The sequence below is a fragment of the Juglans microcarpa x Juglans regia genome, chromosome 3S (assembly GCF_004785595.1).
Source record: "Juglans microcarpa x Juglans regia isolate MS1-56 chromosome 3S, Jm3101_v1.0, whole genome shotgun sequence".
Taxonomy (NCBI): Eukaryota; Viridiplantae; Streptophyta; class Magnoliopsida; order Fagales; family Juglandaceae; genus Juglans; species Juglans microcarpa x Juglans regia.
Genome location: NC_054599.1, coordinates 22,930,108 through 22,946,881, shown reverse-complemented (window position 1 = coordinate 22,946,881; position 16,774 = coordinate 22,930,108). Strand labels below are relative to the sequence as shown.

The following is a 16,774-nucleotide window of genomic DNA, read 5'->3' as shown; positions in this document are numbered from 1 at the left end:
GGAAACAATTATATAGATGAGATGAGACGAGTTGAAAAGAGTTGTGAAAACAAATGATTCCTTACTCTCATCAGGTGAGGAGAGGTGAGAATCATTAACAAATAGAGAAGCATTAGCAACAGAGTCTGTGGGAGGAGAGGTCAAGATTCAAGAATCATGGATCATCAGCACGTACATGGAACTTGGACTAGCCAGAGAAACAAAGTTCATCTCCCAGCATCATTATCATCCTCAATAGCCCTTTTAGCAGGATGGCAAATCAAGCATATAAAATAATTGATTAAATACAATTTCATTGAAACATTTTCCAGTAAAATTATGAGACATTTCCAAAGAACATTGATTGAAGCAGTGGAGTTAGGAAATCAAATTTTCTGCACTCTAACCACAAGTTGATGATAAAAGAGTTACACCTCTACATATTAACATTATTAGCAAAAGATAATGTCACAGGCATGCCTAAATACACACAAAAAACTTATTTTTGTACACTACTAATTAGACATTGTTTTCAGCATCCCCCATTTCTTCTTCGTCATACTCACTCTCATCTCAACATGGTCATGCACCTAATCATAAGTCAAGCAAGCATGTACGAACCACAAACCATCCGACTGATCCCATCAATCAGCCTCCAGCTCCTCACCATGGCATTCCACATGCAAATATGGTCTATTCCTAGCTAAGGCATCTACCAAGTCTCTATTCACGCTTCCCCTAACTCCCAACCATCTCAACCTTGGAAAGTAAGGTTTCTTTAACCAATGGAATGCAAGTTGTGTGATGCCACCACAGTCGCATAGATCCAGCAACCTCAAGCTGCTACCATGCCATATGCCCTCATCAACCTGCATTGAGGCTAATGCCATTACAGCAGTATCGCCTATGAGTGGGCAACACCGCATTCGAAGTTCAGAGAATGGAACCCGACTTTTTGCCAGTAACAAAATTCCATTATCAGAAAGGTTAGGAACATTTGATAGGTCCAATTCTCGCAATTCCATGTTACAGGAACCATCAAATAAAGCAGAAATGCATTTATCTGTAAGTCGCTTGCACCGTCTAATGGACAATCTAACAAGCGAACCAATAACCCCCCATCTCAAGTATGACAATCCAACATCACTTATATCAGAGCCATCCAACAGTAAAGTCTTCAATTGAGAAAGAGTGCTGATGGCTCGAAGCGCTTCATCCCCAAGGTTTTTGCAATTTCTCAAGTCAAGAACTCTAATATCCTTGTTGAATACCAAATTCATGACTGCGTGATTGGTCAAAAGATTACAAAATATCAAGCTAACGTGCGTCAAAGTAAGGGAAGTTGCAGTGATGTCATGAAAAACAAGATCAGTTAACTGGGTCCCCTGAGACACCCGAAGCTTGTATAATCTGGAGCATGAATGCAAGATTGTTTTGAAACCTGTGTCTGTAACACGACAAAAGCCACCAAGACATATGCTTTCCATGTCTGCACACTTATCAGCCATGAAGAGGACTCCAACATCATTTACCCGTCTGAAATATGTAACAATGAACTCCTGGCGCCGGACCAATGAGAGATGCTTCAGTTTCCCATACCGATTAAGTTGTTGAAGGCCAGCATTGGTTAAGTCAAGTGCGACTTCTGGTTCAGTTAATGGTGAATCACGAAGATCCAAATGGGTTAAGGAGACTAAACCTTGAGATATAATACTAACCATGGCATCAGTTATATAATCTACTGATAGGCCCAATTTCTGAATGCTAGACAATATGGATGGTTGAATATGATTTGGCAACTCATGGGGTCCCAACATTGGGTTAAGCATCTCAGTCACCGTTTCTGAAGGAATGTAGCCGATCTCAAGAGTGGTGAGTTTTTCAGATGCCAAAGCCCAAACTTGAGCAGAGTTATGATGAAGAAATAGTGAAACATCAAACATCAGGTTCAGTGCCTACCAAAAATGTTATAAAACAAATCAGAGGGCACATATAAGACAATAATAAAATGGCACAGATACAGCATGCACGTACTGTAAATATGGAAAGAGAGATTAAGTTTCTCCGATTAGGCTGCATGCTAGTATCTACAAAAATACTTCAGTATATGGCATTGTCCAAATGTGCTGAAATGCATAAAGATCGGAACTATAATTTGTCTATTATTCTGCACCCCCTGGCTCCCAAAAAAACAGATAATGGCCAAGAAGGAGAGAATTGTGCATTCCATCCATGCACAATAGCATTGCAGCTGACATAATAAATAAGGTATGTGCAAATTTCTTTCCGAGTAGTGAACACAAGCCAATCATTCAGTACAAAGCTTTCAAGAATGTGGAATGAAATGAAATAGTTACTAAGATATGATAAGTATCCATATTATCCAATGCCGTATGAGATAAGGAAGTGGGGATTTTATCAAAGCGAACAAGCCTTTCTGTATCCGAAATTTTAGCCAGGTCAATAACCAAATGGTGGTAATGTACGCCCTTATTTCTAAGACAATATCTATAAAGATAAATGAGGGCTCTTACAAAGAGTAATGGGATTGTGGCATTGAGTTGGTATACATAAACTGATAAAAAAGTATTTACTAATAATTGCACTGATCACAAGTTACTTTAATCTGTTAAAGAACTACATTTTCCCCTTCTTTATAAACATACTTAAAACTATTTCTTATATATTATGCTTGCATGTTCTGAATGAATATTATACTTGATTAATTCATTTTCTTCCCAATAATTAATCTTTATTGACTACACATATTTCATAGAAACCTTACTCATATAAGACCTGATCTTAGTTTGAATATATAATAATACACGGACTTGTTTTCTTTATACTGATTCAGAAAAGGTAAAAAAAAAAAAACTATTCTCTATTGATTACTCTTGCAGTTAAGCCTTACTTCTAGCTGAGTGCAACCATGGAGCAACTCCTTCAAATCAGAAATATCAATCGCCTGCACTCTATATTCGGACATTGAACCCAAGCAGAGAGACCTGAAGAAATTAAACATCCAAAGCTAACAACCCCACCACTTAAAAGCAGGAAACAGGTTCTGAACCATGCCATTATAAATCAAAAGATCAAGTATACGTCTCTTTAACGAATTAACATCCGCTAAGATTATTATTATTTTCGGTTAACTCCAATCTTAAAGCACTAACAATGATTTTTTTTTTTTTTTTTTGTAAACAAAAAAAAAAAGTAGCTAAGATTTCGTCATCTCAACCATACAACTTAAAGAGATACAATCAATTAAAATCCTATAGCTAGGTTACAAGCACCAAACAAAAATCGGTTGGATAGATCGGAGAGAGCGAAACCTTAGATCCCGGCATCTCCTGCCAATCTCAGAAAGCAGTTTCCCGCTAAAATCAGTGCAGTTGTGCAGACAAAGTTCGTGCAATGGAGGACGAAGCAAGAGCTCGATTGCGGAATCGTTAAGGCGATCGCAGTCAACCTTCAAGCTCCGCAGGTAAGGGTTTGACGGTTGCAACAGAGGCCGCAGCAAATCTATTGAAGGAGCAATGTCCTGCAACAACGATCCGCCAGGGAGAAAATTAACCGAAAATTAAATTGGCTAATAATAAATGAAAAAGGAAATGTAAGAGAATAAAAAGTTGATGCAAAATACAGTAACTTTGAAATTAAACAAACAAATAAATAAATTTTAAAATCTTATTTCTCCGTTTTCTCAGCACCGAGCAAGATTGTCTTGTGATTTTTTGCCTTCAATTTTAGAAGCATAACAATGACAAAAATAGAGGGCTTCTATTTCTCCATTTTCCCTCGTATTCTCGGCATCCAAATAGAGGGCTTCTAAGGAGGTATCAGGAGAGAGGACTTTACTCACGACGAGGTGGAAGGTGGGGAGGAAGGAGAGGATCTGAGAGGCGCAGGTCCTGAAGGCGGTACACGTGGACGCAGCGCAGCAGATCGATCCAACGTCGAGCTTCGTCATAATGGTGGCGAGGATTGCCGGCGGCAGGAGATCCAGACTCTTCGCTCGGGTTTCGCCAGTCGCCATTCTCGGGTTTGGGTTTCGATCACTGGGTCTGGGTTACCTGTCTGGCACTGTATCGAATGCTTAAGGCCCGGTTTGATTTAATAATCGCTCAATAATTTTAATTTTTATATAAAATATAATAAAAAATTTTAAATTTTTAAATATTAAAATAATAATATTATTAAAAAATAATATTTTATTCAACTTTCAACTTTCATATAAAATTATCTCATTTCATCTCACTGTCCAAACCTAACTAAAAATATTTTAGACAACGAGACAGAATTTCTGGAGATTTTTTAATATTTTTAACAATTTTATTCTAAAATATGCTCAAACATAAATTAATTTTTAATTTTTTTATCTAATTAATACTTAAATTTTATAAATTTTAAAGTAAAATTAAAAATTAAAATAATTATTTTAAACAAATTAAATAAAAATAATATTTAATAATATTTTAATTTAATTTTTTTCTTTAATTTTTTAAAATTTAATCAAATATTTTAACTTAAATTATTTTATTATTATTGACAGAATTGTGAAACACTCCAATAGTGCAAACAAGTTGTTCGAGCACTACTTTGAGTGGGCTTGGAGACTTCTTTTCTGCCATTTTGTGTCGTGCCTTCTCCTCACAAAGTTTTGGATTGAAATAATTTCAGTTCCGATTTGAACCAGTAGGGCTGCTGTCGAGGCCTTAACAGACACTAATAAAATTTCAACAAGTCACATATTCCATATTAAGCCAAAAGAGGTGCATCACACTGGAATATCTTATCTTCAAAACCACATATTCGTAAGCCCCATTACGTTCCTCACGTTTGACTTCAACATAATCAACTCTCTTCTCTTGCCGCCGTCCTCCACCATCTCTACCGTCACCCATCTCAGCAATCTATTTCGTCTTTCAATCAATATTTTAATTTTCGTTCCTTTTCGGTTGGAACGGTTGGAATTTGCCACCATACCGGTACAGTGATTGGCACGGTGAAGGTGGATATTTCGTTCTTGATTAAATTTCGATTGTTCTGACTTGTTTTGGTCAGTTCCAGCCGAAATGCTCATTCCCATCCAAAATGCTATAACGAAAAAATTCTAGCCTTTCTTATTCATTTTTCATGCAACAGTCTTAGAATTGATGAAACAACTACAACTTTATCAAGAATATGAAAAACTGAATAACTTTATTTCAATAACTTGTCAATTACAATGATACACTACTGATTAAATAGATACAAGAAGTCAGACTAAATATGGAAATAAACGAATGTAAGAAAATAATTGATATTTATAAATCAATGACTATGGCTAAAAATATGGTATGATTCCTTGGTTGATTTTGTGCAAATTGAAATCCTGATACTCCCCTTCAAGTTGGCGCATGAAGATCCGTAATGCCCAACTTGCATAAAAAATGATAAAAAAGTTCTCTGCCTAAGGCTTTAGTGAAGATGTTTGCAATTTGTTCATGTGATGACGTATGGACCGTAGTGAGGAGTCCAGACCGGATCTTGTCTCAAATAATGTGGCAATCAATTTTAATATATTTGGTGCGTTCATGAAACACAAGATTATGGGCAATGTGCAGAGCAGACTGATTATCACAATGCAAACTGAATGGCTCAGGATGAGGAATACCAAAATCAGTTAGGAGTTGTTTCAACCAGATAAGCTTGCATGTGGTGATGGCCATGACAAGAGATTCAGCTTTGGCGGAAGAACGGGCTACGGTCGTCTGTTTTTTTGTGCACCATGAAATATGACTCGTGCCGAGCTGAATGAAAAAACCGGTGGTGGAGCAGCAAGTAGTGGGACTGCTGGCCCAATCATAATCAGTATAAGCCATAACATGTAAGGGGTTGGAGGACGGAAAGAAAATGCCTTGGCCTGGACTGCCTTTGATGTATCGAAGAACACGAGTGGCGGCTTGCATGTAAAGAAGACAGGGAGCATGCATAAATTGACTGAGGATGTTCACGGCGAAGACAATATCAAGACGAGTGATGGTTAGGTAGATGAGTCGGCCAGCGAATCGTTGATAGCAATGTTTTGAATACCGTACCGGACGCCGTACCGGTCAAGGCACTGGAACGAAATATTTCGGTACCGGTACCGTTTCGGGATAGTGTTTCGGGATAACATTTTGAGATAGTCGATATATAAATAAATTATATATATATAAATTATATTCCAAAATAATAGTCTATATATAAATAAATTATATATAAATACATATATATAAATTTCTAAATAGTCTAGTATGAATTGAGGGTTAAAAAATATGCTTGTAGTTTAAAAAAATGAAAAAAGAATACAGGCCAAAATCTAGGCTCGAACAGGCCGAAATTGATGCCGGTACGAGACGGGTATAGTACCTGTACCGGCCGTCCGGCCGGTACAAAAAATTTTGACCTTACCGGCCAGTACGGTACGAAATTTAAAACACTGGTTGATAGGCGCTTGGATCAGAAAGAAAGGCGCCATCTTGATTGGTGAGCTTCAAATTTTGTTTCATGGGAAAATAAGCGACTCAGGCGCCATGCTAGCCACTGTCATTCAGAATATTAAGAGCATATTTTTCGTTGGTTAAGGAAGATGTCTTTTTGGGAACGAGCAATTTCGAGACCAAAAAAACATTTGAGGGGGCCAAGATCCTTGGTTTTGAAATTGGTGGAGAGAGCACGTTTGAAGACCTCAATTTGGGAGAGATCATTTCTAGCAACCAGAATATTATCAACGTAGACAAGCACAACGGTGATACTCGCGGTGTTGACCAAGACGAACAAAGAGTGATCTGCTTGAGATTAAGTAAAACCTGTGTCAAAAAGCACAACGGTTAGTTTAAAAAATCAGTTGCGGGAGGCTTGTTTGAGGCCGTAGAGGAATTTACGGAGGCAGTAGAGATGGGTCTCTCCCTTAGGACAATATCCGGGAGGTAGTGTCATGTACACTTCTTCATCAAGATCACCGTGGAAGAAGGCATTGTTGACGTCAAGTTGGTGAATGATCCATTATTGAGTGGCAGCGACAGCTAACAAACACCAGACAATAGTTATTTTTGCAACATGTGCAAAAGTCTCATGATAATCGAGACCTTCAACTTAAGCGTAGCCTTTTGCAACTAGGCTAGCTTTATATCTTTCAACTGAACCGTCGGCTTTGAGTTTGGTTTTAAAAACCCATTTGCAACCGATGGGTTCTTTTCCATGAGGGAGGGGTTCAAATGTCTAGGTGAAATTGGCTTCAAGAGCACGTAGCTCATTAGACATTGCTTCGCGCCAATGAGAATGATGAAAGGTAGTAGAATAGCAAGAAGGTTCAACAGAAGTGGTGAGAGAATATAAATATGTAAGGTGAGAAAGTGAAAAACGAGAATAAAAAAGAAAAACATATAAAGGGTGAGCAGTGCCTAAGGTTGATGCAATGAGTGATGATGTCGTGGGCCTTGTGTGTAGTGTCGGACAAACATAATCCTAGAGATAAGCTGGTCGAGTAGTAGTGCGACGAGGACAAAAAGAAGTGGAGGGAGGTTCTATGATAGGAATAGAGAGAGGGTCCGAGTGATAGTAGGAGGTGGGGGGTGAGGTTGGTAGGGGAGGTTCGGGAATGAGTAAATGAAGGATAGGGAAAGATGGGTGAGAAATATCGGGAAGATCTTGAAAGGGTTAGATGTCTTCATAAAAGGTGACATCGCGAGAAAAAAAGATGGTTTGGGTGTCGAAATTATATAGTTTGTATGCTTTGTGGTCACTGGGGTAGCCAAGAAAGATACATTTTGAGGTATGGGGAGAGAATTTATCTCGATGAGCACGGAGGGTTTGGACGTAATATAGACAACTAAACACACGAAGGTGAGTATAGTTTGGAATGGTGTTGAATAGAAGTTCAAAAGGAGATTTATTTTGAAGACTGCAATTGAGTGTACGATTAATGAGAAATGCCGCAGTGAGCACACATTCGCCCCAAAATCTGAGGGGTAAGTGGGCTTGAAAACGAAGACTATGAGCAATATTCAAGAGGTGTTTAACGCCATTTTGTTGGGAGGTTTCAACGCAGGTATATTCATGGATAATGCCGTGATTATGAAGATACATTTGAAATTTGTGCGAAAGAAATTCTTGGCAATTATTAGTTCGAATTTTTTTGACCGTGGTATTGAATTGATTTTGGACAAGGGCAAAGAAATGCATGAGATTGGTATATGCCTCAGATTTATAATGAATAAGATAGAGCCAAGTGGTACGGGAAAAATCATCGACAATAGTGAGAAAATAATGAGAACCACAAATGGAAGAAGTGTGGTAACCACCCCAAATGTCACAAAATATTCTATTGAAAGCAAAAATACTTTTATTATCATTAGAGGAAAAAGACAAACGTGTGTGCTTGGAACGAGCACAAATATCACAATCCGAAACAACATGAGAATTATTAAATAATTGAGGAAAACAAAGACGGGAAGGATGACCTAGGCGTCGGTGCCATAAGTTTTTATTAGTAGAGGATTGCATGGAAAAAACCAAAACTTGGGTTGGTACACATAAAACCCATTGCAAAAATCGCCCACTCCAATCAGCTTCGTCAACTGTGGGTCCTGAAAGGAAAAATTTTTGGAGGAAAAAGAAACAATACAATTTGTGTTAGTGGTAAGCTGAGGGACAGATAAGAGATTAAAATGAAAATCAGGGATAAAATAGACATTTAAAAGTGTAAAGGAAGGGGATAAATGACAATTGTCGATACCCTTAATAGAAAGGGTATGGCCATTCGGCACGCCGGTCATGGCATATGTGGGCGCTAGCGGCGCTGTCCATGACCCAATCACAGTGGCTATCGAAGGAGGGGGAAGAAGAAATAGCATTATCGACAAAGTTGGTGGAGATGGGCGTAGGGTTCAGCAGATCCATCAATTTTTTGTAAAGTTTCGGCGTCAATCCAAGGAGAGGCGACGAATCGGAAGAGGAAGAGACTTGATTGACTACCAGAGCTGGGCTAGGCGGTGGTTTGCCCATAATGGAGGAGCATGACTTAGAGCGTTGATCACTTCCAGGTGGGTATCCAACAACCCTCCAGTAGCAGTCTCGGGTGTGGCCCGTTTTGCCGCATTTGGTGTAGCGAAGGTGGCTCCGTGGGTTGCTGGAGGTGGCGGCTGCGAAAACCATGGAATCCGACGGTAGTGGTTGGAGCTGAAAGAGGCACCCTTTTCCTGAAACAAAATAGAAAAAACCTTGATGATGGGAGGAAGTGGGTCCATAGCTAGGATTTAGGTTCTGAGTTGGGCAAATGAATCATTTAGGCCATGGAGAAATTGGAAGACACACTCATCATTGGTTTGTTTTTGCATATCTTTGAGATTATTGATGTTTTGAAGATGACTTAATTCATCCCAAATTTGTTTAATGTGGTTGTAATATTCATGGATGGAGTTGGTATTTTGTTGTAGAGAGGAGAGGGCACGCTTGAGGTGATAGAGACAGGCATTGTTGCCGTGGCTGAAACTAGATTGGAGGTCAACCTAAACTTCGCTTGGGTTTGTGTGATATTCAAGGGAGTTAGCTAGAGATAGACTGATGGAGTTCAAAATCCAGGTAAGGACCATGTCCTTGGTTTGGTTCCGTTGTTTGTATTCGGGAGAACTAGAATTAGGGGTAGGGAGAGAGTAGTCGACAAAGCCGAGTTTATTCTTGGCATTGAGCACGCAGGTCATGGCTTTTTGATATTTTGGAAAATTATCTCTTGTAAGGAGACCAGAGACAATGATTAGGCTAGGAGAATCAGAATGATAGAAAATATATGGGGAGGGGACAACGGAAGAGGAAGAGGTAGAGGAGGCCATGGAGGGCTCGGGTGGGGTAGGGATCGTGTTTAGGCTGATTTCATGTCAAGAATGTGAAAAACTGAATAACTTTGTTTCAATAACTTGTCAATTACAATGATACACTGCTGATTAAATAGATACAAGAAGTCAGACTAAATATGAAAATAAACAAATATAAGGAAATAATTAATATTTACAAATTAATAACTATGGCTAAAAATAAGGTGATGATTCCTTGACTGATTTTGGGCAAATTAAAATCCTGAGAATCAGATTTGATTGTGTCAATAGCTTTTTCCATGATTTTCTCTTAGCCTGCCGTGGAAATGAAGAAAAAGGGAATGCCCTTAGTAAAAAGGCAATGATCTGCAATGGAACTCAATGTACTTTTTTGTGCCGGGGATTAATTGTTGTTTTTATAAAAAGAGTCTCTTTGGTCTTTATACGGAGGAAGTGAAAAATGAACTCAGGGTTCGTAGAGTCAACATAAAAAGCATAGCTTTTCAGTTTTTAAATACGTATATTTTAAAGATTTATATTTAAAATTGAGTTTTTTATGTATATATATTTTGAAAACTTGTATTGATATTATTTTGTAATATAATGTTTATATATATATATATATATTTATATAACGACTATCTCAAAACAGTATACTGAAACATGACAGTATCGAAATATTCCGTTCCAATACCTCAACTGAAACAATCACCGAAATTGAATTCTTAACTTTGCTTTGAACCTCGGGTTCCCTCAAAGCTTTTCTCTCTGAGAGTATCCATCGCCTAAGTATTCCAAAATCCCAAAATAGGTATGGGGTAATAGTTATCTCTTTCTGTTTGTTTCTCGGTAAAGTATTTATCCCTGTAAATTTTTCATGCATTCTTTTTGTCGGTTGTATGTTCTGAAGATTTGGTGGGATATATGATCGTGATCGATGTGCTTTGTCTTTGTATGAAAAAGTATTCTGAACATATATATTCAAATGGGAAATTAAATATCTTTACTTATTTCGAAGATCTAAATTCAAAACTAAAAAATGTATCGCTAGTTTATTCTAGTAATTGGTGACATATATATAGAACTTTTGATCCTAAAGCAAGTGCCTGTGCCATAATATTAAAAGATATGCCTAAACATGATGAGAATCCAAATAGTTTTGACACGACCGTGTAAATTAAGTGCAGAAGAATCTCATAATTTCTGTTCCTCATTTATGTTGATTTGCTTCTCACAGTAATATTGTTCTTCCGTGTCGAGGCTAATCTGTTTCTGACGGCACTTGTGGCTGCAAAATGCCTGAAATTCTCTGCATTGCATAAACTACCACCTTTAATATCTAGTCCATAAAATGAACTCTGGCTCATGACATGTAAATTCTGTACTACTTTCGTGCGAGAATCAGTAGCATGGGTCAGAAGCAATGGAAGAGGGGGGACAAGAGCAACGACGGAGAGAGGGGGCGAAGAGAGTGGCGAAGATGGGGAGATCTGTAAGCTGGATTTGTCGTCTGGGTTCTGTGGGAGAGAATGGAGAGGGGATGAGAGATGACTCAGCGTATGTGATCTCATGCATTGGGGGCACATGGCATATAAAGTGAGGAGGCAACGTGAAACACACCCATTGGAAGGCTATTATTTGGAGATAAACGAGCTGACCGGTTGGAAGATTAACTCAAATAATTTTTATCCCTTCTTTAGTTAATAACTGTATAATTATGAAACTTGTCTAAAAATATCATTAAATAAATGAAAGTGATATGTCAAATATCCTCGTAAGGTATTCCTTTGGCAAGGTTACTATGGAAGTATCGATGTCTTGTGTCAGTGTGTGAACAAGATTCGTTGCAATACTCTTAAGTTTGAATGGCACAAAGTATAGTTGGGACAAGAAATCAGACTACTCGAACTTCAAGGCAAGCAACAGCCACTTCCCTCCTCTATCTGCCCCCCCCCCCCCCCCCCCCCCCCCCCAAAAAAAAAAAAATCAATAAATATAAATCAGAATTACCAGTCTTGAATTCCTTGTTATTTATCCCTTTATTCTTTATTTGGATCCATCCACATTACACTTTTGCTGTCACCAGACTCCAAACAACTCTAATGCATAGTGAGGAAGGGGAAAAAAAAGAAAAAGGAAAGGAACAAAGGAAACTCAGAGGCTGTGAGGCCAAATACCAACAATGATTCACAACTGAGTACCGGTGGAAATCTTGGCGTCCTCAGCTAAGCCAAATTCAGCGGCCTGAATTCCATCACTAACTTGCATCACCAACACTAAAACCTCTATCAATAGCATAATCCACAAAGCTATAAAGAGGTACCACACTTTCACCATACTTCTCAAACCCATCCAATTCCTTCTTTGCCTTTGTCCTTAGCTCCTCTGCCACCTCCATTGCCTTCTCAACCCCATATAATCCCACATAACTCTTCCCCTTCTTCTCTGCCTCTTCCTTTTCCTCCTTGTTCTTCATTTTCTCTTTCAAAACTTCATCTACTACCTGATACAACACCCCAACAGCCTTCCCATACCGCTTCAATCTCTGTATTTCCTCATCTTCAGCACCAGCTAGTAGCCCTCCACATGCTGCTGAGCACTCACCCATTTCCCCATACTTCTTTTCTTGCACAAACTCAACAGCATTGGCCCCACCCTCGAGGTCAAGGAACTGCCCAGCGGCCATGCCAGTTGACCCTACTGCTCGGGCAATCTCTGCGATCACTCGAAGGAGACGGGCATCAGGCACAAGGTCAGAAGGTGTGTGGGAGACAATGTGACGAAAGCCGAGGGGGAAGAGGGCATCCCCTGCAAGGATAGCCATGTCAGTACCATAGATTGTGTGGTTTGAGGGCTGTCCTCGGCGGGAAGGGTCATCATCCATACAAGGAAGGTCATCGTGTATCAATGAAGCTGCATGAACCTGTTTACCAACCAAGAGAAATGAATTGACATTTTCATTAAATAGGTGTATATTACTGTTGCGCTGAGAAAGAACAACTATGCAAAATATTTTTAGATAATTCACAAATTTAAATGCCTTTCAAATCTTGAATTACTTCCTTTGATATTGGAATTTGGAATTCCCAAATTTAAATGCCTTTCAAGTGGAAATCAAGCACTTAGAATTCTAATCAAATCCGATTTAGTCAACAAACAAGGCCTCAGACAAACCCAGCCCGGACAGGTGTTCAAGTAAGATTCCACAATCACAATTAGTTTTTCTTTTTTATGTACGTTTCAACAAACAAATACGGCCCGAACAGGGGTTCTAGTAAGGTTTCTTGAACAGATTCTCAAACAAGCTGGTTTTGGTTTTGGCCAAACATTGATTTCTGGAAAACCAAATGTCATTAGAAAATAGAAAAAAAACGAATTGCATAAGAAGGCATCCGACTGATGCAACTATATCCAAATCGGGAAAGTACTTTCTTTGATTCCACAAGCAAAAATCCAGACGCCAATTATCTTTAAGACACGTAAATTAAAAGTGGAATGAGAAGAAATATAAAAACGAAACATAAGAGAAAAGCATAACCATTTCGAGGGCGCAGGCCGTGGGAAATGCGGCGAGGCGGTTACCACCGAAGAGCTCGCAGGCGGCGACGCACATGACGGGTGGGGCGCGCTTGGCCCCCTTGGCCAGCACGGAGTACCGCATGGCCTTGTAGATCTTCTCCGGGTACTGCACTTGAATCGCCTCGTCCAGCTTCTGGTTTATTTCCCCAATTAAGGTTGTCCAGTATCCCTTCAGATCGAACTGGGCCGAAACCAAAGAAGAGGAAGAAGAAGAGCAGCGAATTGGGGACGATTTAAGGTTTGTGGGCATTCTTCTAGGCAGGTAGAGATGGGATGCGGATGGTATTAGAGTCGAGAATACCATTGTTTTCTTAGCCTTTTTTTCTCCCTCTTTCACTATCCTTAACAGCTCGTTCTCTGTATCGAAGTATCTTTATCTGTCTATCAATGGGACTCTGCTTCTTCTCCGTGGGATTTGAACGGTGGAAATGTCAGTCAAGTTTGGAGGTTGAGCTGCTGCAGTTAAGGCCTGAGGGTGAGTGCTGGCCTACGGACAATTATATATTGGAACGAGTTGTCATGATCAGTTATAATCAATTAATTTTTATTGTAAAACCAGTTAAATTCAAGTTATATAAATAAAAATTTTATTTATAAGTGGGGTAATAAAGTATTTATTTAATTTGAAATAAAATTTGATTTATAAAATCTAAAATTTAAAATTTATCTTTTAAATTAAATTATATCATATAAGAAATTTAATAAATGTATTCAACAAGACTTGGGAATAACATTTTTCTTTAAATTATATATTGTAATTTTATCTTTAAATTTTAATAAATAAATTGAGATTTTATCAATAGCTTTTAAATAATTAATATATGCATACATGGACTATTATATTCATAAGAATTCATATCAAATAATGCATATTGAATTAGGAACATAACCATCTTCATTTCAAAAAAAAAAAAAAAGGAACATAACCATCCGTTACCTTCGAAAAATCTAAAATATTATATTTATAAAGATAAAATGATATTATAAAGAGTAATATATATATATATATATATAAAGTTATTTAAATTTATATGAGTTGGGTCGAAACGTTATCTGGTTTAATATTTTATTATAATTTTATATTTACAAACCACTTATCTAAACAGCTCAATTGAAAGCAATTGAATTAAACGGAACCAATCTCAAATAATTTTCTTATTTATTAAATTGGTTAATAGAGCATACCTACCTAAATTGCTATTCATAATAACTAACCAAAAGTTAGTTTATTTATTTTAGCTAATGATTTTTTAAACGTAATCTACTATAGCTTATTTATTATTTTTCTATATCATTTAAATGGTTTTTTTACTCATTTTTAATATATATATTTGCATCTTTCAACTACCAAAAAATTTGTACCATCCCCCATATATATATTTTTTTAATATTCACAGTGTCTCTTGTATATTGATGCTGATGTGGTTGTAATGTCTCCCTCCACATTTTAAATGTAAAAACTAACCTAGATAAAAAATAATAATGAAAAATCATTTAACCTCAAATACTCAAAAGTTTTAAGAATATTTTTTTCAAAACTCCATAAAATATTTTAACTCAAATTATTTCATTACTATTGACAAATCATCTCACTATTATTCATAAACCATCTCAATTGTAACGCCCCAATGACAGACTCAAACCACATGACCTATACTCCAAAAGGATTAGTCAATGATACAATTGGAGCCTCATTAGAACCTTATAAAGAGCAAGAACTTCTCATTCTCAAGCAATGTGGGATCTCATACACCACCTACCGTTATTCATATCATATGGGATATCACAATCTATCCCCCTTAAATTCCCAACGTCCTCGTCGGGCCTGTCCATTGTAGGTGGCACGACTCAAGTCCCACATTTCTGGTTGGGATAGGCTTTGATACCATTTATAACACTCCAATAGAAGGCTCAAACCACATAGCCTATTCTCCAAAATGACTAGTCAATAATACAATTGGAGCCCCATTGAAACCTTATAAAGAGTAAAAATTTCTCCTTCCCAAGCAATGTGGGATCTCATACACCACCTACCCTTATTCATATCATATGAAGTATCACATCAACTCACTATCTAAACCAACATTAATAAATTGCCCAATTGGGTAAGTAGTTGGATAATTCAACAAATTGAATTGAACGATTTATAATAATTTTGAATTAATTATTTTAATATTGACAAAAAAATATTAATGGCTATATATAATGCAATTCAAGCATATAATGTCATGTATAAAATATTATAAAGTAAATTCATTGACTAATATAAATAAAAATACGATATGAATCAATTTAGGTCCAGTTTGGATATAGCGGTGAGATGAAACCATCTAAACTCTGATCATACGGATAGTTGCTTTTGTATCTAAACAATCATTTTAAGATTGTTGAGATGATTTTAAATTGTGTTTCACCAAAGTACTGTCAACGCATTTATAATTTGCAGATAGAGCGATTTGGATTCAGAGATGAGTTGAGATGTATTGAGATGGTTTACGAATAGTAAAATAAAAATTGAATTACTTATTATATTTTTTGTGGGAATTTGAAAAAGTTATTTTGAGATATGAAAAAGTTAAATTGTTTATTATATTTTATGTGAAAATTTGATAAAGTTGTAATGATGAGATAGGATGAGTTGATGTAGATTTTAAATGAAAACGAGAGAAAACGAAGTCATCTTTTTCAAGCACCATAGAAAATCATCTCATCGTCAGTTTTTCTTTCCAACGCCTTCCCCACACTCTACCTTTTTCCCAAACCTCACAGGCGTCATCGTATCCCTGCGTCCTTCACAATATTTTTTTTATAATATTTTAATTAATTAAATTTTAAATAAAAATATTTTTATAAGATATTTCTTCAAAATAATTTAAATTTATAAAAATATTATCATCTTATAATATTATTACGAAATATATTATAAAAATGAAATATATTATTACGAAATATATTATAAAATGTAATAGTGAATCAGAAGAAGATGAAGTACATATTTGTAATTGTCTAAATAAGGATAATTATATCTGTAACAAAATCAACAACCCTCAAGAAAGAAAAGATTACTTAGAAAAGCTAAAAGATACTTTTAATAATCAAAATACTTCAGTAACGTCATCCTCAACACCTTATAATTTTTCAGAAATAATAGGAAAATTTAAAACTGACAAATAGAAAATTACGATTCAAGATATACAACTAGAAATCAATGAGATAAAACAAGAAATTAGAAATTTAAAAACATTCAATCTTAAATTAGAAGTTTCAAATGAACAATTATTACAAGAAATTATATTATTAAAAATAGAGAAAAACGGAAAAAATCTTCACGATAAAGAACATAAAATAGAGCAAGGAGAATGTTCAACATTAGTTATAAA

The 16,774-nt window shown here is 36.7% G+C and overlaps 2 protein-coding genes across 2 annotated transcripts; both read right to left on the bottom strand.

Annotated features, from left to right (window-relative positions):
* Window positions 1-401: 401 nt before the first annotated feature.
* Window positions 402-4,079, bottom strand: LOC121257509 (F-box/LRR-repeat protein 10-like). The gene is made up of 4 exons (XM_041158532.1): window positions 3,842-4,079; window positions 3,312-3,520; window positions 2,891-2,984; window positions 402-1,934 (listed from the first exon to the last, which is right to left on the bottom strand). The coding sequence occupies exons 1-4, from the start codon at window positions 4,013-4,015 to the stop codon at window positions 624-626; spliced, it is 1,788 nt and encodes a 595-aa protein (XP_041014466.1). The 5' UTR covers window positions 4,016-4,079; the 3' UTR covers window positions 402-623.
* A 7,746-nt stretch (window positions 4,080-11,825) lies between these two features.
* On the bottom strand, window positions 11,826-13,880 carry LOC121257510 (heterodimeric geranylgeranyl pyrophosphate synthase small subunit, chloroplastic-like). Its single transcript, XM_041158533.1, has 2 exons — window positions 13,354-13,880; window positions 11,826-12,738 (listed from the first exon to the last, which is right to left on the bottom strand). The coding sequence occupies exons 1-2, from the start codon at window positions 13,696-13,698 to the stop codon at window positions 12,073-12,075; spliced, it is 1,011 nt and encodes a 336-aa protein (XP_041014467.1). The 5' UTR covers window positions 13,699-13,880; the 3' UTR covers window positions 11,826-12,072.
* Window positions 13,881-16,774: the final 2,894 nt, after the last annotated feature.